This window comes from Topomyia yanbarensis, chromosome 3, assembly GCF_030247195.1.
Source record: "Topomyia yanbarensis strain Yona2022 chromosome 3, ASM3024719v1, whole genome shotgun sequence".
Lineage (NCBI taxonomy): Eukaryota > Metazoa > Arthropoda > Insecta > Diptera > Culicidae > Topomyia > Topomyia yanbarensis.
This window is the reverse complement of record NC_080672.1, coordinates 411,055,831-411,079,536: the sequence shown is the minus strand read 5'-3', so window position 1 is coordinate 411,079,536 and position 23,706 is coordinate 411,055,831. Positions and strand designations below refer to the sequence as shown.

At 40.9% G+C, this 23,706-nt stretch overlaps 2 protein-coding genes across 2 annotated transcripts in view; one reads left to right on the top strand and one right to left on the bottom strand.

The window, feature by feature from the left end:
• The window catches only part of LOC131688352 (uncharacterized), a 28,316-nt gene extending 7,919 nt beyond the window's left edge, over positions 1 to 20,397 (bottom strand). Inside the window, exons 1-3 of the mRNA XM_058972558.1 lie at positions 19,836 to 20,397; positions 19,405 to 19,759; positions 18,851 to 19,340 (exon numbers count right to left, since the gene is read on the bottom strand). Coding sequence (XP_058828541.1) covers positions 18,851 to 19,340; positions 19,405 to 19,759; positions 19,836 to 20,397 — 1,407 coding nt within the window. The remainder of the gene's footprint in view (positions 1 to 18,850; positions 19,341 to 19,404; positions 19,760 to 19,835) is intronic.
• LOC131693102 (mediator of RNA polymerase II transcription subunit 23) overlaps positions 1 to 23,448 on the top strand; it is a 161,961-nt gene extending 138,513 nt beyond the window's left edge. Inside the window, exon 10 of the mRNA XM_058980652.1 lies at positions 23,345 to 23,448. The gene's annotated coding sequence lies outside the window, so the exon portion shown is untranslated. The remainder of the gene's footprint in view (positions 1 to 23,344) is intronic.
• The last annotated feature ends 258 nt before the right edge of the window (positions 23,449 to 23,706 follow it).

Here is a 23,706-nt window from a genome sequence, read left to right as displayed (position 1 = left end):
TTTGATTCATTTGATTCATTTGATTCATTTGATTCATTTGATTCATTTGATTCATTTGATTCATTTGATTCATTTGATTCATTTGATTCATTTGTTTCATTTGATTCATTTGATTCATTTGATTCATTTGATTCATTTGATTCATTTGATTCATTTGATTTATTTGATTTATTTGATTCATTTGATTTATTTGATTCATTTGATTCATTTGATTCATTTGATTCATTTGATTCATTTGATTCATTTGATTCATTTGATTCATTTGATTCATTTGATTCATTTGATTCATTTGATTCATTTGATTCATTTGATTCATTTGATTCATTTGATTCATTTGATTCATTTGATTCATTTGATTCATTTGATTCATTTGATTCATTTGATTCATTTGATTCATTTGATTCATTTGACTCATTTGACTCATTTGATTCATTTGATTCATTTGATTCATTTGATTCGTTTGATTCATTTGATTCATTTGATTCATTTGATTCATTTGATTCATTTGATTCATTTGATTCATTTGATTCATTTGATTCATTTGATTCATTTGATTCATTTGATTCATTTGATTCATTTGATTCATTTGATTCATTTGATTCATTTGATTCATTTGATTCATTTGATTCATTTGATTCATTTGATTCATTTGATTCATTTGATTCATTTGATTCATTTGATTCATTTGATTCATTTGATTCATTTGATTCATTTGATTCATTTGATTCATTTGATTCATTTGATTCATTTGATTCATTTGATATATTTGATTCATTTGATTCATTTGATATATTTGATTCATTTGATTCATTTGATTCATTTGATTCATTTGATTCATTTGATTCATTTGATGCATTTGTTTCATTTGATTCATTTGATTCATTTGATTCATTTGATTCATTTGATTCATTTGATTCATTTGATTCATTTGATTCATTTGATTCATTTGATTCATTTGATTCATTTGATTCATTTGATTCATTTGATTCATTTGATTCATTTGATTCAATTGATTCATTTGATGCATTTTATTCATATCTTTAATTTTATGCATTTAATGTTCAGTCATTCGTTTTATTTCATTCAATTTGTTAGTATGAGTCAATTTATTCTATTAATCCTATAACTATTTCTAAATATAATCGTAATTTTTATTTAATAACCTAATCTAATTTGATTCGTGTATATTATAATTTTGATTTACATTAATTTTTCTACTCATTTTATGAATTTAAAAACCTATTATTTCATTTTTTGCTTTACTTTTTTATTTCGGTCGTTTTGTTGATTTCTATAATTTATTCAGTTTATTCGAGATTGTATTCGTGCAAGACTAGAAACTGTTTTCATCCCACTTCTAGTTGGGTGCTTACTTCTCGTGAGTTCTGCAAACTAATCCAATAGAGAAATGTGTAAGAAATGTCTCATCTCACTGCTAGGTGGATTAAATCGGTTTTAAAATAGTAATCGCTTAGCTTTAGCTTAGCTTAGTTGACTGCCCGTGAGTTTCCCGCGATTGATCAAAGCCTGTCGAAATTGCATATTGAACCAATTGTATGATACTTGGAACTAGTACATCATACACAACGTGCAACCTAAAAAGACTAAGATTATAGCATGATCGATAACGTAGATGGCCACGTCCATGCAGGTCAATTTTGGGATGGGAAGGAATGTTAGTTCTACACTTGTGACTATTATGACCGAGGAATTCTCTGCTTCATCCACAAGTGAATGGCTGTCGTCCAAAAGGGGCTAACCCATTTTTTTTTCCGAAATCGACATTTTTGCATTTTTTGATAGTTCTTTTGCTATTAGCAGTCAAAGTTGACCATGGAGGTAACCCCAGTACTAGCTGGCGTCCAGAAGGGGCTAACCCCACATTGAGTCTTATGGAAATTAAAGTTTTCTCGTTCGTTTTCCGAGGTTTTAAGATCGATCTATCGATTCGCAATCAGTAAATGTTATGCTGTAGCTCAAATATCGGTAAACTCGATATAATACTGTTTTTAGCAATCCGCATTGTAGGTTGACGTTTCGGCCGAAATAGTCGTTCCTGAAGGTGAGTGCCGCTCATATAATTGCTATGCATGGCTATTTTCTATCTAATATATATTTCTTGCACGAATGTACATTGTTGAACGCAATTTTTCGTAAATTCCAGTAAAAGTGTCATGTCTCTACATTGGAAGTTGACCGAGCAGTAAGGGATCAAGAGTGTAACGGTACATTGCAGTCGGGAATTTAAAAAGCGTGGAATCAATTATCTTTCGTTATAGATTTAAGGTGTCTTAGGAAAAGTTGCTGTATGGCACCTAGCGCTTTGTTTGGTTGAAGCATACTAGTTCAGAATTCAGTCGCTAGGGCGGCGCTGTTATCAACTTTTTAAAAAAAGCTAGATAGAAATGTGGTGTTTTCGAGAAAGTCGTAGGTCCTATATCATTTGAAATGTATCTTCTGAAGATGAAAACTTTGTAGTTCTTGCATGTTTCGAGATAGAGCATGTTTTGGTTGAAAATTTTACTCACAGATGGTCGGTGTTAAGTCAGACCGGACTAAGTGACAAAATATTGATTTCGAGAAGAACGAGTTTAAAGTTTGAATCGCAGCATCCTTTACATTATGATTGAAAATCAATTTTTTGCATAATTCTTGTTTATTATTACATATTTCAAATCTGACAAAAGTCGAATGTAGCTGACGATATTCTTTATCCAGTGCTATCATTATCTCATTTTTTGATGTTTTGCGACTTAGTCTGGTCTGACTTAACACCGACCAGAATATGTTTTCAAAAATCAAATAAAGCCCTAGATGCCATACAATAACTTTGCCAAAGACACCATAACTCTAAAACCAAAGATAAGGAAAGGACGTATGAAGTGTGCGTTACCCCCTTTTGGACGATAGATACCTCCGGGGTTACCCTGTCGAACTACGAAAATGCTCATGTAATGATCTTATTTTTTCTAGACAAGATGGGTCAATGAACAACTGATTAAATCGTGTTTTTTAACAATAAAAACAATGTTAATTTGGAAATGCGGAAGCTTTTTCCATTTCGTGTAAAAAATGCAAAATCACTGAGGAATTCTCTGCATCATCATCCAGTGTCGGAGTTCAGTTTTTCATGTGTACAACCACCAAGTTGTATTGTATTGTATTGTCTTCGATTTAAAAAAAGTTACATCGCACAGACTTAGACTAAACACTAACTTAATCCTATTTTTAATTTAAACGATTCTTTACTAATATTAAAATCAAACAAATGATAGACACTGTTGAAGAGTTGACAGCAAACATCCAAAGCATTAGTCTGGCCGTACTGCGTGCGATGTGTTGAGCGTCGGAAAAAAATCAATTCTTCGGAAAGATCTTCCCGGAACGTTGAGGTCGAGTTTTGCTAGAAGCGCAGGAGAGTCTATGTTGTCTGTCAGAAGGTCGAAAATGAAAAGTCGTTGCAGAAAGATCCGTCTGTTTCGCAGCGTAGGGATATTGATGAGGATACAGCGATCTCCATATGGAGGAAGCTGGAAACGGTTTTGCCAGGGTAACCGACGAAGTGCAAACCTGATAAAGTTCTTCTGTACCCGTTCGATACGATTAATGTGTATGGTGTGATACGAAGCCCAAAAAGTAACGCCATATTCTAGAATACTGCGTACCAGTGTAATGTAATGTAGTGTAGTGTTTTTAGACAATATACATCATTGAAATCACGAGTGTTGCGTTTGATGAGTCCAAGTACAGCGTAGGCTTTAGCTATAACGGAAGAGTAATGTGCGTAAAGCGTAGCTTACAGTCGAGAATAACACCAAGGTCCTTGACGGATACAACTCGTTCTACGGGAGCAGAACACATTGAGTATTCGAACTTAATTGGAGTATACTGCCCATGATCGCATATCAGTCCCATAAAGATAGGAAATTCCATAGAAAACGGGACAACTATGCGATCATGGGTAGTATATACTCGTGTAAAAGTGATTGTACTGCATTTTTGAATATTCACACTCATTCCGTTTCTGTCGCTCCAGTCAGTGATCTTATCGACGTCCATTTGCAATGCGCAACAGTCTACCATAGTTGTTATGACACGATAAATTTTCAGATCATCAGCATACATGACTTTAGAAGACGATAATTCACTGCAGAGGTCGTTCACAAAGAGCATAAATAGAAGAGGTCGAGATGACTCCCTTGAGGAACGCCCGATGAAATGTGGAAAGGATCCGAGAGTGTAGTTCCAAGTCGCACCGAGGCGCTACGGTTCGCAAGATACGAGGATATCCAATTAGTCAGCCAGTCCGGCAGTCCAGTCCGTCTTAGCTTTTCCACAGCAAGCTGATGAGGAACACAGTCGAAAGCTTTCGAGAAGTCGATGGACACCGCATCGATCTGTTGTCGTTTTTCCAATTTATCAATCAGCGTAGACACGTAGCTCATCAGATTTGTAGTTGTCGAGCGATTTTTTACAAAACCATGCTGGTCGAAAGCGATGATGTGTTTTAACGCGGGGTAGATAACATCTAACAACATACTCTCGTAGATTTTAGGGAGGCAGCTTAAGATTGAAATTCCTCTATAATTGGTGACATCATGTACGTTGCATGTTTTGTGGATTGGAGTTATCAAAGCTTCTTTCCACTTCGTGGGGAAAACATTTTCAGCAAAAGAGCGATTGAATAATAGAGATGCTGGTAGTGCCAAAGATGAAGAGCAATTCTTGATGAACGATGGTTGTAGCCCGTCGGACCCCAGACCCTTGGAACTGTCAATCCCTCGAAGATTAATATGTACCTGATGTTCGGTGAATTATGTTGCAGGCAAATTTAGAGTGAACATTGTCAAACTACTCAAGTACAATTTAGACAAAGGTTGTGAGTTATTACTTAGCACGTTTTGAAAGAATGACGAGAATAGATTTGCTGACTCCGCTGGTGACGTTGATGTCCTGTCTCGATAGTTGACGCATTCCGGAATTCCACCGGAGCACGTTTTGTTCCGCAGGTAAGACCAAAACTGCTTTGGGCTGTCCTTCATGCTGCATTCAATTCGGGAAACATATGAGCGACAGTATGCTGCATTCACGAGCTCGAATTGGTGTTCTAATTCCCTCACAAACGTTTTGTCGGTTTTGCCTCTTCGAGCCTTTCTGAGACGATTTCGAAGATTTCGTAACTCAGCATTCCACCAAGGTCGTTTGAAAGTTTCATGTATACAACCACCAGTAAAAAAATAAAAGCCGTTCGAATACGCATTTTAATAATTATTCTCCCGCTGGGCGTTGTATAGAACGATAAAGCCATAAATTTTGTCAAATATTCGCGCGAGACACATACTGATCCCAAAAACTTATATAGCATGCTCAACACTAAAATACGCTCCCAGTCACTCAATCCCGAGCAAATGGAAAACCTACAGAAACACCATCGTATGGTCTGGAAAAATGATGAGTGTTTCCCCCTACAATACCCCAAAAACTACCCCCACTAGCATGGGTATAGTGCTGGAAATGGAATCCACCCATGAAATATCTCATACAATAACCATTGCTTCCAAGGACGATGAACATGGGCATGGTCCATTGAACCCATCAAAACACTATGATTCAGTATAGTGGAGTGTAACGATAGACCATGTGAACTACCATTAATGAACCATTGTTTATATCATTGAACGACCATAAATTCCTCTATAGTAGGACCATAGATAGTCCATAACTAGACCATCTATTGCACTATTATTAAACCATACATTGTACCATTACTAGACCATACATTATCCTATCACTAGACCATGATTTACCCCCACTGAACTACCACGACTTCTACCATGTGTAAACCATAATTCGCCCCAAAGTTTTACCATACATTGTACCACAATTTTTCCATTGCTTACACCATTGAAGGACATTGATTTTTTCCTACACACTGTCAAGTGTTATGCGTCGAAAATTTTTGGTTGATAACAATGACGTAATGAAAGTAATGCTCAAATTTGTACTTGTTATTGCAAGTTCATAACCTGATAAGTCAACATTTAAAAGCCAAAGGGATCTGAATTCGAAACATTACTCTTGATATATTGATTACCTGTTATATAGCGGCCCTAGATATTTCAGTTTATTCAGTTCACAGAAATAACTTCTACAAACCGATCAACGTATGATAAAAGTTGAACGTATGGAGAAAAGCGTCAGTGTTATCTCATTATCTTTTGGTGGCTAGGTTGTTTTCAAAGGACCTTGCTATGGTATATTTATGGTGCATCATGGGGTTGATTAATTGTAGCGGACCTTAGTATGGTCTTTATATGGACCCATATGGTGTCTCGGACCATGAGCATTTGCTTCGGATGCCGTGTTAACTTTGGAAAAGGTTTCTTATTTTTGGTGCTGCGCTTACGGAAGAACTTAGTCTACACTCACAAAAATGCGAAGCGAGTCAGGACACATACACTAAATTCAGCTCGGGAGTTTTAAAACATCTGTTTAGTCAACAAAGTTAGAAACTGATATCTCATCAAAGTGATTTTCAGTGAAATATTTTTCAAATTTCAGCTATCAAAAGTCACTTGTACTGAGATGTCAGCAAAAACAATTCTGGATTCTGATGAGAAGAACTCGAAACGCCTCTCCAAATAACTAATTTAGTTATAGGTTTTGTGCCAAGGATAAATATAGCATAGTGCATATTGCATTGGCCCGCTAAGCCCAACCAAGTTTCGGTTCATTAATTCTCATCAGCAGCGTTGCCAATGTTCCAGATTTATCTGGAATTTTCCAGATTTTTCACAGCCGAACAGACATCCGGTTTGCCAGATTTTTCCAGATATTATGAATGCTACGTTTTACTCCTGAACAGCAAAGTAAATTACTTCTGGTGATTAAAAATAATTCTGAGAATCTTTTCTTGAATTTTTATAATTCGTTGATATGGGGAGGCGGGCATAGAAAAGTTGACAGTTGTGAAATTTTCCCAGTCTGCCAATAAAATCGGGTGCTTCCAGGTCGACCGATTAATCAAACAACTAAGTTGGGTTGCGTCGATGATAAATTTTCGTCTGCTTGTAAAACGCCAGATTTAATATCTGTAAATCTGGATCACGTTTTAAACTACCAATTAATCGATTGATGCAATTGGTTGAAATAGACTGATTTCAATAGATTTAGTCGGTCATATTTACTCTGTTAAACAAAATTCGCCTTATACAAGACACTGATCCTCCTTGTCGCTCACAGATAGGAGATTCTTCGGAGTCTTCGAGCGTAAAGTGCTGCGGACAATACTCAGCAGGATATACGAAAATGTAGTGTGGCGCAGATGCATGAATCATGAGTACTACCAAGTATACAAAACTGCGGATATTATTAAACAGATAAAATACGGCAGACTGCAATGGGCCGGTCATGTGGTACGAATGTCGGAAGAAAGAATTGCAAAAACATTAATTAGCAGGGAGCCAGAAAGAGGACGCCGACTTCGTGGGAGGCCACGAACACGTTGGCTATACACAGTGGAAGAGGACCCGAGATCCCTGAACGTGCCAGGAAACTGGAAGGAAGCCGCCCAAGACCGACAAAGATGGAGCTCTACGATATGCCCGGCATTGGTGAGATGACACTGTAGCCAACAAGGTATCAAGGTAGGTATTTAATCGGTTGTCGCGTTGTTAACCCTTTCATGCCCAACTTTTTTTTAGTGCATGTCTAGTCTTTTTTCATAAAGATAGGTGCTTCCCTTGCAGTGCTAGAAGCTGCCAAATTTTTACCTTCAAATGCTCAATGCAATTCTCCTAGAATATTTACAATAGTCCAATTGCATCGAAAACGTAGCCAAAGACAAACTAAATTGATAAGTTTTATCAGTTCTCAAAAATATTGCACCATTACGAAGATATATGAAAAATTAATTTTCCATCGTCATCGTAAACTGTCCCTGGCAGCACTGCTCCACCGGAATCCAATCAGACTAATTGCAATAACTTCAGTTCTAGAGCTGATCCTTGTAACTGTTAATGCTCAAATGAAAGGCAATAGTCACATTTATTAGCCTTACTTGTTTTTGCGAGCAAATCTTGCCTCAATCAAAAGTTATAGCTGTTTACAAATGTTGTTGTCCACAAACAACATGGGTATGAATGGGTTAAACTCCTATAATAGTCGGTACAACACTCGACCGATTAATCGGTTGTATAACCGGTCGATTGTGTTGACGTAAGCCGATTTTGTCGGAGGAAAAATACTGTTGTGTTGTTGTTATTGGTTGATCTATTTGGGTTTTCATCGTTTTGAGAGTGACGGTTGTTATTCTGTCTTCCATGTTGTTTACTTCTTCGTTGGTTGAATGGATCGAAAATTTTCTCTATCCAGTTTCATCATATCAGGAACGTTGTACCGATTTGTTCAATAGCCAGAAGAAATTATTCCACTTAACTGTTAAGATCCATTTTGAATTGTGAAACGGAGATAACGAAGATCCAGTCGTTAGGAACTCCGTGTGTACGAACGATGACAAAATCAATCGATCACCTACATTATCTGGTGCTCGTAGTCTCTAGTAACAAAACTAATTTTAAGGTGAACATGAAGAAATCTTCAAGTCAATATAAAACCGTTTATTCTTTAAAACTACTAACAAACAGTCTTAAACCAGTTTCCTTTTCACACTGGGTTGACTATACTCAAATTTTTGTTTCACTTTGACTTTTTGTTCGAATGTGACAGATTTAGGTTTAAAATACTTGGCAACGCTTCTCATCAGCTTAAATCAGAACTTCTTTTCTTACAGAACATCACGTAAAACTAGGGAATTGCTCAGCAGCACAAATCGTGTTTTCGTTTTTTGGGGCTAGCGTCAATCCGGCGCTAGTTTAGTCCTGTCACTAAGTTAATGTCGGATTCTGAGGAGAGGAACTCGAAACGCCACTTCAATAACTAATTAAAATAAAAAATTGCTGAGATCTCAGATATTAAGATATCAACAAAAGATGCAAAAAACTGGGATTCGTTAGAAAAATTTTAGTGTACAACTCTTATTGTTGTTGCTAACGATAAAAAAGATTAAAAGGTACCTTTTTTGTCGAAAATCAAAAATCAAACTCACGATTTACAGCAATACTGATTGCGAGGGTGAATATTTCAATCTCTTAAACTTCAAGTTTGAGGGAACTTACACGTAATTTTTTAAGGATATCTCATGCATTATTCAGTAATTTCGCAAGTCCAAGTTTCTTGAATTACGTACAAGTCAGTAACTAGCACCAACTTGGAGCCAGTTAGATGCTAAATCCAAACGTATGTGAACGCTGAGGTGATACCGATTGATGTCTCGGGAAGCAATATGAATTTTATCGTTGACATAATTTCCAAGAACACATAATGCAGCAAACCGTAATCCACAAAATGACGAGATATAACCCTGTTCCGTTTACTTTTGCATGAAACATGTACTTTCTATATGCAGTGCCATAAAATTACACTGATCAACATGTGAATCGAATGCCATGTGTGGAGTAGAATTAAGTGTTTTACGAAATTCAACGTCATGTAAAATTAGAATCAAACGTAAAACCACTGAGAACTGACATACAAGTAAAGTTTTCAACTTGTGTAAGAAATTAAACTGTCGCTTTGAAATGACAACAGCAAGTAGCAACTTGCCACTGGTCGGCGCTTCGATCGGCCAGCAATCGCTATACGGGACTTGTATGCAAACTTGGATACAATGGTGACTCACGCATGCAAACCTGCATGCGATGGTGATTTTCAACGCATTTTCATTTAAATGTTTACACAGATTTTTCGGGAAAGTTTGTTCTAGCTTATATGTCTGTTCTCTGTGGTAAAACTATGTCATCTTTGATGTTCATATATATCAGGGTCAGGGGATGCAAATTTTCATGATTTTTGCTAAGTGTATGAGTTACGGTCCAATGCCTGGCATTATGTATAAAATTTTCCTAATAGGAAAACATTGAATAGAACCAATTTGTGCATAAGGGCACAATTCTAAATTAGGTGTCACTTATTCGATCCATTTTTTTCTTGTGGGAGGAATTTTGCATAGTGTCAGGCGTAAAAATACAAATAAAAAAATTAACATTATTTTGGATTGAATTGTTTGAATCGATAATTGGTTTAATTATGGAAATCCTCCGCTATAGTCGTTTAAGGAGGAACGAGGAATGGTAAATAATTCGAAAACGAAAAAAGCAGTTTTCTCCACACCGTGTGTTAGATCTCCACGAAAATCAATCAACTTATGTAGAATATGGTTATAGTACTGCTGATTGATTTTTATTAAGATCTAGTACGCAGTATAAGAAAAAACTAATTTTTTTCGTTCTCAATTTTCGCACCATTTTCTGTTTAATCTTAATTTTTTGTTATATTTATTTCTTAGTAGAAAATTGGAAATGATCAATTTGTGCATGAAGAATACTAAACATAAAGAAGTCGAGAAAATTACGTTTCGACCTCATCTCATCAGTACCGGTCAAAAACTTATCGACAGATAAAAGATGCCACAATGTCACGACGCGCATTGATTGCTGAGTATGACCACAGATTAACAGACATAACGCTTAAAAACAAAGCTTCACCCGCTTTAACGGTCATTTTAAATATATTTGTAGTTGGGACTGTGGCCACATTTGAAATTATTGCGCCACTGTCATATGAACAAGCATATGGGGGATAGACCACTAATGAAAAATTACTCCCAAACCTGAGTGGTAACCCACCAGTAAATGAGTGTTTGGGACCGTGAATAAAAGATGGAGCTAGTGTCACAGATTAACAGACATAACACTATGAGGGAATTCCCTCAAAAAACATCGATCCGACAATTTTCCCAGAACACTAGCTCCACCTTTTATTCACAGTCCCAATCACTCATTTACTGGTGGGTTTTTTTTTTTTTATTCATTTCGTTTATTTGATAGGCACAAATGCGTTAGCTTGGCGGTGCCAAATTCTTTTGTTTTTACATTTTGGATATTTTAAAACTAGGAGGTTACAATGGTGAAATATTTTTTTTTTTAAAGAAAAATTTTACAGCTATCTTAAGACTAGAAATAAGATTCTATATACAAGAGAGGGAGCAAAAGATTTTTTTTTATGAAAAATTTTAAAACAAAGAATTCAATAGTAATAGTTTTTTAGGAAATATTTACAGTTATCTTAAAACTAACAATATAGTTTGGTACACAAAAGGGGGAACAAATGTTTATGAGAAAATTCACCGGTGTACAAGGGATACAATTCTATTTACAAGATGGGGGACAATAGTTTTAACAAAGAGGTAAAATTACAACTATCTTAAAACTAGGAATACAGAATACAAATTTGAACTTTTTTAGCGGAGACTTATGCTTGGTCAAGATATTCAGAGGGGGCTGTATAAGCAGTTGTATCAAGGACAGGGGAGAGAAAGCGTAGATGGTGACCGGGAGAGAAGAGCAAAACTTGCAACTTTCGGGCAAACGGAAGATCAGCGAGACAAATTAGCGCCTCAGTCTAGTAGGTCGGATTGGCGGATGGTATTCTTCGGACCCGCGGGGAATCCTTCAAAAGTCATCGGACCTCGAGTCGCTCTCGCTTCAGTTTCCGTAGTGGTAAGTGCGACGGCGGTTACATAGTTGCAGTCTGGAGCTGATCGGTCCCAAAAGGCAGGAGAAAACTTCTAAAACGAGAAATAAAAAGAGAGGGGCTAAATTGGGATATTTATCGTTTTTATGAAAGTATAAATAAGGGACATATAGGGGAAATCATGATTTGCCAGCATATCTCGGACTGGGACATTGGGTGGTCTACCTCGGGCCCGAAGGGAATCCTTTAACTGGAATCAGAATATATTGGCTCAAATGGCACGTTCCCCGTACATAGTCGGGGATTTGTGCTTTGCCGTGTGTTTTCATCATTTCCTGAGTGGAAGGAAAGGACAAGGAGGAGTGGGGAAGTAGAATTGGAAGGGTGGGAAAAATAACAGCACAAAACAAAAATAAACAACAGGTAAGTTAAACTCACAAGTAGTTCAACTTGCCTGCGAATAATCCTAAAGCTCTTTACCACATTGGATAAGAAACTTTAGTATGTCTCTGAGTTTCAGTCGACCAAACATGGTTTCGTCTATATAAGGACGGCTGAAGACTCGAAATCGCAATTGCGCTAGCGCTGGACAGTTGCATATCAGATGATATGAGGTTCCGTAGTCGGATTCACAAAGATCACATGAAAAAGACTCAGCGCGCTGAATAGTTGCCATGTGATAATTGAGTTTGCAGTGGCCGGTTAAAGCCCTGGTCAGCATGCCGCAGTGGAGCTTCGAAAAATGTAAGAGATTTTTCGAAACCACTGGGCATGGTTGTTCTAGAAACGCCTTTGTTTGGCGACACGTTTGTAGATTTCTCCAATAATTGCGGTGCTCGGACAAAGCCCAGGACCGTATTTTTTCCCTTATCCAACTTGTCGAAATTGGCAGGGCGGGCTCAGGACCAACGAAGTCAATCGCTGAACCTGCCCTGGCCAATTCGTCAGCCCATTCATTTCCAGTAATACCGCAATGTCCGGGCACCCAGACAAGGTAGATAGTGTTGACAATGCTTAGTTCTTCGATTTGGGTTCGGCACGCGATCACTAGCTTGGACCGGGATTTGTCTGAGCTAAGGGCCTTGATTGCAGCCTGACTATCGGAGCAGAAGTTTATAACTCTGCCGGACAAACTCAGTTGAAGGGCCGATTGCACCCCGCACATAATCGCAAAGATTTCTGCTTGGAATACAGTACAATATCTACCTAGTGAGTGAGATTGTTCCAATCTCATTTCACGACAGTAGACACCAGCACCAGCACGTCCCTCCATCAGAGAACCGTCAGTGTAACAGACTACTTGCGTTTGTTGTTGTCTTTCCATAAAGCCAGACAACCACTCCTCTCGAGAGGGAATCTTCACATGGAATGTCCTGTAAGGAAAACTACAAGTGAGTGTAATATCGCTGGGAGCAAGAATATCTTCACCCCATGTAACCATTTGTGACCACAATCGTATATGACTGGTAGCAAGATCAACATGATTACTGTTCCAAAGCCCAGTAACCTGCAGTCTGTATGCACATGATAGTGCTTCTTGTTTTAAGTGTATGTGTAATGGTTTGATGGGACATTGGGTGGTCTACCTCGGGCCCGAAGGGAATCCTTTAACTGAGACCTGGCGTCCAAATACCCGGCGCATACCCAGACAACGTGCTCGATGTCGTGATAGCCCTCGTCACAAGCGCACAGACTACTCTCCGCAAGCCCAATACGCCGCAAATGCGCATCCAAGGTGTAGTGGTTGGACATAAGTCGGGACATTACACGAATAAAATCCCGACCCACATCCATCCCCCTGAACCAAGGCTTCGTTGATACCTTTGGGATAATGGAATGTAGCCATCGTCCAAGTTCACCATTGCTCCACGAGGTTTGCCAACTGCTGAGTGTCCTCTGACGACAAATACTAAAAAATTCGTTGAAGCAGATTGGTCTTTCGTATAAGTCACCATTTAATGCGCCCACCTTTGCTAATAAGTCGGCCTTTTCATTGCCCGGAATAGAGCAATGAGAGGGGACCCAAACAAAGGTAATTTGATAAGATTTTTCAGATTACGTACGCAAGGACTCCCGTATCTTCCCCAGGAAATATGGGAATTGCTTTTTGGGCTTCATCGCACGAAGAGCCTCGATGGAGCTGAGGCTGTCCGAAATGATGAAGTAGTGATCTGTGGGCAGAGTGTCGATGATCCCAAGGGTGTACTGAATTGCAGCTAACTCTGCGACGTAAACTGAAGCGGGATCATTGAGCTTAAATGAAGCGGTGATAGTATTGTTGAAGATACCGAAGCCAGTGGACCCATCGAGATTTGATCCGTCAGTGTAGAACATTTTGTCACAGTCGACTTCTCGGAATTTATTATAAAATATATTGGGGATCACTTGCGGGCGTATATGGTCCGGGATTCCACGAATCTCTTCCTTCATGGATGTGTCGAAGAATACAGTAGAATCAGAAGTATCTAGGAAACGAACACGGTTGGGAGTATATGAAGAAGGGTTAATGCTCTGTGCCATGTAGTCGAAGTACAAGGCCATAAATCGGGTTTGAGAATTAAGCTCGACGAGCCTCTCGAAGTTTTCAATCACCAACGGGTTCAGAATGTCGCATCGGATGAGCAATCGATATGAGAGTTCCCAAAATCGATTTTTTAGCGGAAGAACGCCCGCCAGCACTTCGAGACTCATCGTATGGGTCGAGTGCATGCAACCCAAGGCAATGCGCAAGCAACGATACTGGATTCTCTCCAGTTTGATGAAGTGTATGTTCGCAGCGGAGCGGAAACAGAAACACCCGTACTCCATCACCGACAATATCGTTGTTTGGTACAACCTGATCAGGTCTCCTGGGTGAGCACCCCACCATGTTCCAGTTATTGTTCGGAGAAAATTGATCCTTTGTTGGCATTTCTGTTTCAGATACCTAATGTGACATCCCCAGGTACCTTTAGAGTCGAACCAGACCCCGAGATATTTAAATGTGAAAACCTGGTTGATCGTTGCACCCATTAATAAAAGCTGGAGTTGCGCCGACTCACGCTTCCTAGAAAAAACAACCAACTCAGTTTTCTCCGTGGAGAACTCAATACCCAGCTGAAGAGCCCAAGCAGACAAATTGTCCAAGGTATTTTGTAATGGTCCTTGCAAGTCGGCAGCTTTGGGTCCTGTAACAGAGACCACCCCGTCGTCTGCAAGTTGCCTTAGCGTGCATGAATTGGCAAGACAATCGTCAATGTCATTCACGTAAAAATTGTAGAGCAGGGGACTTAGACATGAGCCCTGGGGAAGACCCATGTAGCTAAATCGCGATGTTGTTAAATCGCCATGCGAAAAGTGCATGTGCTTTTCAGACAACAGGTTTAGCAAAAAGTTATTTAAAATTGGCGAAAGACCATGCTGGTGCAGCTTCTCTGACAGAATGTTGATAGAAACTGAGTCAAAAGCCCCCTTAATATCCAAGAAGACTGATGCCATCTGCTCTTTGTTAGCATAGGCCATTTGGATTTCTGTAGAAAGCAACGCAAGGCAATCGTTCGTCCCTTTGCCTTTGCGGAAGCCAAATTGTGTATCTGACAGTAAGCCATTTGCTTCAACCCAATTGTCGAGGCGATACAAGATCATTTTCTCGAACAACTTCCGAATACAGGACAGCATTGCAATCGGCCGATACGAGTTGTGGTCGGAGGCTGGTTTTCCTGGTTTTTGGATGGCGATGACCTTCACTTGCCTCCAGTCATGAGGGACAATGTTACCCTCAAGAAACTTGTTAAATAAATTCAACAAGCGCCTTTTTGCAGTGTCAGGCAGATTCTTCAGCAAGTTGAATTTGATTCTGTCTAACCCTGGGGCGTTATTGTTGCATGATAAGAGAGCAAGTGAGAACTCCACCATCGAAAACGGTGTTTCGTTCGCGGTATCGTGAGGAGACGCGGCGCGGCACGTTTTCTGTACCGGGACAGAGTCCGGACAGATCTTCTTGGCGAAAGCGAATATCCAACGGTTTGAATATTCCACGTTCTCGTTGGTACTATTACGGTTACGCATACGTCGAGCCGTACCCCAAAGAGTGCTCATCGCTGTTTCTCTCGTTAACCCGTCGACGAACCGGCGCCAATAACTGCGTTTTTTGGCTTTCATTAGACTCTTCATTCGCCTTTCTAACGACGCGTACTGTAGATAGCTAGCGGGTAACCCGTCTTCCCGGAAGGCCTTATATGCAGTGGACTTTTCCGCGTACAGCTCTGAGCACTCTTTATCCCACCACAGGGTGGGAGACCGTCCATGGGTATTCGCGCTGGGTACTGGTTTAGTCTGAGCTTGATTCGCACTGTCGAGAATCAAACCAGCCAAAAACCTGTACTCTTCCTCCGGAGGAAGTTCTTGAGTGGATTCGATTTTAACGGATATCGCGGTCGCGTAACTCTTCCAATCAATGTTCCGTGTGAGGTCATACGAGACATTGATTGTTTCCGATGGTCTTGAACCGTTAGCAATTGAAATCACGATAGGCAAATGATCGCTACCGTGGGGATCAGGGATCACCTTCCACCTGCAATCTAACTGTAGCGATGTCGAGCATAGCGATAAATCCAACGCGCTTGCGCGTGCTGGTGGTGTAGGAATCCGCGTCATTTCTCCCGTGTTTAAGATGGTCATGTTGAAATTGTCGCAAAGATCTTGGATTAATGTTGATCTATTATCATCATGAAGACAGCCCCATACCGTACCGTGCGAGTTAAAGTCTCCCAGAACTAGCCGCGGTGCCGGTAAGGATTCCGTGATATTACAAAGCGTTCGGTGCCCTACCGAGGCTCTAGGAGGAATGTAGATGGAAGCAATGCAAAGGTCTTTACCTTTGATTAGAACTTGACAAGCGACAATTTCAATGCCTGGTGTCGAAGGGAGGTTAATTCGGTTGAAAGAATAGGACTTTTTGATCCCCAAAAGTACTCCTCCATAAGGGTTTTCTCGATCCAGACGGATTATATTAAAGTCGTGGAAGTTGAGATTTATATCGGAAGTTAACCAAGTTTCACATAATGCGAAAACATCACATTTTAAACTGTTTAGTAAGAATTTGAAGGAATCGATTTTCGGGAGGATACTTCTGCAATTCCACTGTAGGACAGTGATCGAATCAGTGACCTCGTTTGATGACTTAGCCATCGAAGGATACGATCGCTGCAAGGAGGGGCCATTTAGCAGTCAACTGTTTCAAAAATGTTTGCACCATAGGGAGAAAATGTATCAGAATGCTTTTAAGAGGATCAGTAACATTGAAAGCTGTGAAAATTAAGTCCACTATGTCAGAAAATTTCATTAGTCCGCTACTGGACTGAGTATTTGTTTGAAAAAAGGGAACACTTGGGGTTTTTGGTGTCCCTGGAAGTGGTGGATACTCCTTGTTAGAATTAAAATTTCCAAGTCCTGGAGCAAATTGCTTCGGCTTTAGTGCATCACTTCCGTTGGATTTATTGATTGTAGTTGGCGCACTCTGAGTGGACGACACCTTGGCACCCTTACGAGGCAATCTAGGGGAAGCTTGATTTTTCCTCTTCCTGGACTCCCCTGGGTTAACCAAAGATGTTCCCTCTTGTGGGTCGTCAGATTCTTGCTCAACGCCAGCCAAAAGAGCAAAGGAATTTTCGGAAGGGACAGATGGCGAAGCATTCTTAAGAATTTCTGCATAAGAGCGCTTCGAGCGTTCCTTAAGGGAGCGCTTAATTTTATCCCCGCGCTGTTTGTACGCGGGGCATGATTTAAGATCATGCGGAAGGCCCCCGCAGTAAATACACTTCTCAGTTTCTCCACTGCAAGCGTCATCCTCATGTTCTCCCTCGCATTTGCCGCACCTTTTCTTATTGCCACAATAGGTGGCTGTGTGGCCCAGCTGCTTGCAATTGCTGCAGTTCATTACCCGCGGTACAAACAGGCGAACCGGTAGACGAACCCTATCCAGGAGGACATAGTTGGGGAGGGAACACCCGGAGAAAGTCACCCGAATCGAGTCTGACAATGAATAAGTTGTCTTATTATTCTCAGTTTTTGCTGAATACAATTGCTTGCATTCCAGAATCTTCACATGTTCAAGTGAGGGGTCCTTAAAGCAACCAACTCCATACTTCAACACGTCTTCGCACTTCAAACCCGGTTCGGCAACGACCCCGTCGATCTCCACTGCCAAACAAGGTATATACACCTTAAATTGCTTTGTAAAGCGCTCGCTGCGAGCAATCTGGTTTGCCTGGTCGAGGTCATTCACTAATATGCGTATCTTATTAGCTCTAACACGTGTTATCTGAGCTACGGCCGGGTAGTTAGCAGTCAGCTCCCGTGAGATCTCTAAAATATTAAGCGATTTCGTAATGGGCCGGAAATAGACCACCCAGGGCCCAGTTGAACTGGGTGGGTATGTTTTAATACGAGGAGGACTGGTGGAATCAGGGGAGGGAGTAATTTCGGGTTTATCCGGTATATCCATGGGAATATCATTCCCATCCAATGTTACTTCGCCCTCGGCCATTTAGGCACGAGGATAGCACGTGGTGTAAACGAGAGATGAAACTTATATTCAGGGGAAAGGGATCTAAGAAGTAGCGACAGATCGGGGGAAAGGGAAATGAGAAAAAAAAAGATACTTAGCTTATATAGCGGCTTGTCCGGTTATTGAACTATTCACTTCACCAACCTAGGCACCGGCGAACAAAGCCTGCCGCAAACAATGACTGGCCTTCACAATGTATATATTTATATTGATCCACTCTATGCACAGCACAAGAAAACGATCTGCTTCGATCGAGAGTTCAGACGATTGTGTACTGGTGGGTTACCCCTCAGGTTTGGGAACAATTTTTCACTAGTGGTCTATCCTCCATATGCTTGTTCATATGTCAGTGGCGCCATAATTTCAAATGTGGCGACAGTCCCAACTACAAATATATTTAATATCCGTTAAAGCGGGCTAAGCTTTGTTTTTGAGTGTTATGTCTGTTAGTCTGTGCTAGTGTTCTGAGGAAATTGTCGGATCGATGTTTTTGAGAGAATTCCCTCATAGTGTTATGTCTTTTAGTCTGTGGTATGACTCGCCGCTACACGATCAAGTAAACCATGCTCAGTACTAAAACATCAAACCAGTTTCGTTGAAAAACAAGGTAATATTTACAAGACCAAAATCGGTGTTCTGGAGTTAATGTATTATAGTATGCCAAATCGCAAGTTGCGCCTTAGTCAATTATTCTAACCCTAAATATCCTACTTTTTTATAATACTGAAAGTTATGGTAACCGTACTCACCAATACAATTCCTTGGTCCAGCACTGAACGGAACGTATGAATAGGGGTTCCTTTTTGCCACCTGCTCCGGTAGAAATCGATCGGGATCGAACCGTTCCGGATCAGGATACTGCTCCGGGTCCCGGTGAAGGTCGTATATTTCGATGTTAAAAATTGACCCCTTCGGAACTGTCTTTCCATCGTAGTGAACATCTTCCGTGATCTCCCGTGATATAAACGGAACGGGTGGATAGATGCGAAGTGCTTCCTTGATTACTCGATCCATGTATTTGAGGTCGTTGTAATTTTGTACTGTTAATGACGCACTTGGTTCCGGTCGGCTGTTGATAACTAAGTTCAACTCTTCAACCAGTCGTTCCTGGACGTCTGCGTGGGTCGCAATCAGAAGAAAAATGAACACAAACGCGCTAGCTGTGGTGTCGTGGCCCTCAAAGGTAAAAGTGTCAACCTCTCTGTTGGTTATGTTAAAGTAAGCAATCAAAACACAGGTTTAAACATTTATAACAAGTAACGTACTCCTGAATTCCCTTCGTGTCGATTTGGTTCCTGGCTTCTGCCAATAGGAGAGTATCTAGCATGGCGTATCTCTGTTTTATATTCATGTACACATTCTCGTCTGAAACTTCATCTATGTTCTTAACGTTTGCGTGAAACAGATCTCTCCGCTGTTTGATAATGTTCCTGGTGAAATTGTGTATTGGTTCTAGAATTTTATCGAACTTTGCTTGATATCCCAGTAATTTGAAAATAAAATCTTCGAACAGCAGCGGGTTCATCATACGGTGTTGAATGACTTTTCCAACCTCGCGAATGTTGTTTTTGTACACATCCGCCATTTCTGTAGAGTCCAACGTGACTCCCATTGCAGTTTCTGTGAACGATTCAGAATGATTTTGCTTTGTACTGCATCACCTACGCGCCGATAATATAGGATTCTAGAAGCTTACCACATATTGTATTCAACGTCACCTTCGTCGATAGTGGCTGCAGGGCAGTAATGGCATCACAATCAGCAGCTTCGTATAAATGCGTTATCAGTTTTGCACACTCATCATGAAATGTTTGAAGAAAACTTTGGAGAATGTTGAAGTGAAAAGTGGGAGTCAAAATTCGCCTTCTGTTGTGCCACTTATCACCGCTACTGTTCAGCAGTCCTTTGCCGATGAACGGAATGGTTAGTTTGTACAGTGCACTCTTGCGAATTAACCTAGAACTCGATAACAGCATCTCAACATCTTTGTATTGAATGGCCTGCACGAAGAGAACGCCTCGAATAAGAAATCTATAGCTCTGTCCATTATGCTCTTTGGCCCATTTCCGCGTCCGGGCAAAACCTTCGGCCTGACCCTTGAACAGAGCTGCGAAAATGTTCTGCACAACCGGATAAACGCGATAACCGGGAAATTGTGCCGCTGCCTTATAGCTTGGCAGCGATCGGAGATATATCTCGTACAGGATCAGCAGTAGCAACAGGAGACCCGCCAGTGCAATCGCGCCAAAAGTGTACATCACGGATGAACTCTTAATCAAGACTGCGATTATTTCGAGTTGTGTATGTGTGGAAATATCAGCGCTCGCTTGAAGCTGGTAGACTGTCTAGAGATTACCGCTGATTGTGTGCAGCTATATACAGACAAGAAGCGATTCTGTTTTTGTTTTGATGCAATTTAAAGAATTGTTTCTTTCATTAATGCATAACTGATACAATAAAAATCCATACTACCTTATCGCATGATTTCATAACTGATGTTGCATTGTTGTGTTATCGAGTTATGGCACTACTCTCGTAAGCTATTTTTCGTACATTCGATCCTATACTGATAACGCAGCTTTCCACTATACGATGAATGGTAACTCTCAGAATTGAAGATTTATAGCTGCAAACGTTTGATAATAGTCATCGTCCCGTCCTCGAGCGCTACCTTTTGCAGTGCACATTCAATTAACTTCAAATTTTAAACCGTTTGAAGTTTTAATGAAACTAAAAAATGGTGATGTCCCGTCGCAGTCTACTCAGTGTAGTCCCCTGCGGTGAATCTAGCTTACGCCGATGGAAATTTCCCCGACGAAAGAAGTTCTTTCGATCCGATTCTTCTGGGTCTTAGCTATATTTCTCTCGGATCAACCGGTAGGGTGCCATGGTCAGTCCGACGATTCCGAGTGGAGCGTGACGACCGGTTCGTAGGCGAAACATACCCGGTGCTTTATCGCGGTCTCGACTATTCATCGGCGGGCAATCTAGCCTATTCTGGTGGAGAGTTTTACAGTGGTATTTGCTCTCCCGAAATCGTCACTCGCTGTTCATCACGCCATTTCCGCTGTAAGGCAGTCATGATCTGCGTCACCACTTTGCTGACCGCGTTCCACGTGTTCCCGTCACTTGTCAGTCTGTAATCGACCTTATCTGGGTTGAGTCCGGCCCTCCCGTTTCGAGCATCTCTGCGTGTCGCTTCGAACCTTGGACATTCAAAGATCACATGCTCCGGTGTCGCCTCGACGTTGTCACACTCCGGGCACAATAGTCACTTCCTGAAGCAGCCGTTGCCCGACAGGAGCTGTTTTAGGTTGAAATTCGCTTTTCCGTACTTTCTTCTGACCCACGTCGACATGTTTGGGATGAGCCAGTAGGGCCACCTTCCTTTTTCTGTACTATCCCATTCGTGCTGTCACCTCGCAATCGAATCGATTCTCACCATCTTACTAACGTTTCTGGTGTTTCTCCGATTATAGCATTCGATATTCTCCGCCAGGGTGATGAAGATGGGGATAATCCCGGCCATAACGCATACTGCCTATGGCTATATTGTCTATATGCACTCGCCACTCGTACGGCCATCAGTCGGAATATTCTGTTCAGCTTTGCACGGTTCCGCTTGCTTTTTAACGCAGCACTTCAGACAGGATCCCTATATCGTAGTATCAATGACGAAACAGTAGAGTAGACTCGTGCTGCTTCTAAGACCGCCGTAGTTTGGTATGACGTTTCGCTATTTCGTTCGTTACCTTCGCCGATTTTTCGCAGGCGTAATCGACGTAGTTGTTGAAGCTCAACCTGTCGTCGATTATCACTACTAACTCTTTCAGTGCACGCTTCGATGCAATCACGTGTCCTCCGACGTCGATCTGCATCCGCTGAACCACTTTGCAGTTGCTGACCAACAACACCTCTGCCTTGTGGTCAACTATTTGCAGCTTGACCCCATTCATCCAGCTCTCGACAGCGTCTATTGTCTCCGTCACCGCCCCCTCTATTTCTTCAAGTGTCTCACCCATCACTGTTAGTGACACGTCGTTCGCGAAACCCACGATTTTCATTTTCCTTGGAAACCGCAGTGTTAAGACCCCACCGTACATCCCGTTCCAAAGAGTTGGACCGAGAATGAAGCCCTGAGGAATAACCGCTGTGACTCGCATTGAATTCGTACGTCTAACTTGGCTAGAGCTTCCTGCACGATACACTACTGTCCCACTCCACAGCCCAGGCGTTGAAGTCACCACCAATGACTGACTACTGGTTTCCGACCGATCAACTGCTCGGTTAACTACTCCAGCATTAGCCTGTGTGGCAAATAATTGGCTTTTAACCCAAAACTAATATGAATAAATAATAATCCCTAATCATGTATTTAGTGGTAAGGACTAATAAGGGGAGGTGAGACTAACAATAGTGTGCACGCTTACCTGACAACGCTGACGTCGTTCCTTTAGATTTCCGTCGAGATTCCTACCATCCGACATTCTCGTCAGTAATTATGGTCTTCTCGCATTTGGACGCGACTCCGCAGGGCCGTGATGTTTTTAAGAATGAAGCAGACCCAATCGCTGAAACAGATCAAGGCGGATCTACTGGTGCTAAGGTGGCAGTCCTGAACGAAGAATCCGATGTAGAGGAAAGCAAAGCTTTCCCAATGATGTGCTTTTGTGGTGAACCGTCTCACATCTAGCGCTTGCCAGTAGAAATCACGTTGTTTCGTTTACTTTTTCGATGCCTAACCTCACACCGTTTCAAAAGGAGTGAACAGGGTCCAACTCACCCTCACAGTCAACGATGGTCGTGGTTACGGAACACTAGAGGATCGTTTCTGAAGATTGGGCACAGATTTAGGAATTTCCAATCAACCTTCCGCCTATCGAATCTTTTTCGAGCAGAGTTTCATACAATTGCAGTAACCGGCCTTGCCTTCGATGGGCTGTCAATCGTCAGACACTTTCCCTGATTGGAGCGTTCTCCTCGTACCTCAGTTCAACTCCACTCGCAAAGGCAAAACAATCACCACGAATGATTTTATTTTGCTTTCACTGTGTTTTTTCTTTTCCTTTTTACGTGCAACGAACAAGCGAACCTCCACCTTTTACACACCTTCGTTTTTCCGTTTTTTTCTTTCTAATCCCTCAGCGCACAGAGGAGTAACTAAAACAAATTCTTGGTCAATAACCAAAACATTTTTTTTTTCAGTCTACTTCTGCCGCAGTCAGACGTACAATCGAGCCAAGTGAACAACAGGCCTCTCGATCTAGAGTGCATTGTCTCGAGAACAAAGGAAACATCGGACTATTCTTGTCATCATCAGTAAAGTTGACGAAAAAGCTCTACTCCGACCCAACGCTGCGGTCGTTGACTTTAAATTTTGTTTAAAACGACCGAGTTTTAGTGAAGTGGAATACCTTCTGAAGATAAAAATGCAACTTAGACTTACGGAAGTGTTGTACCTTCAGTATCATCATCTTCGCAGTGCAGTGTTAATATCATTCAACACGTTAGCACAAGCCGAGCGTTTCGTTTTGAAGAACAACTTAAAACACGTGGTTGAAAGTGAC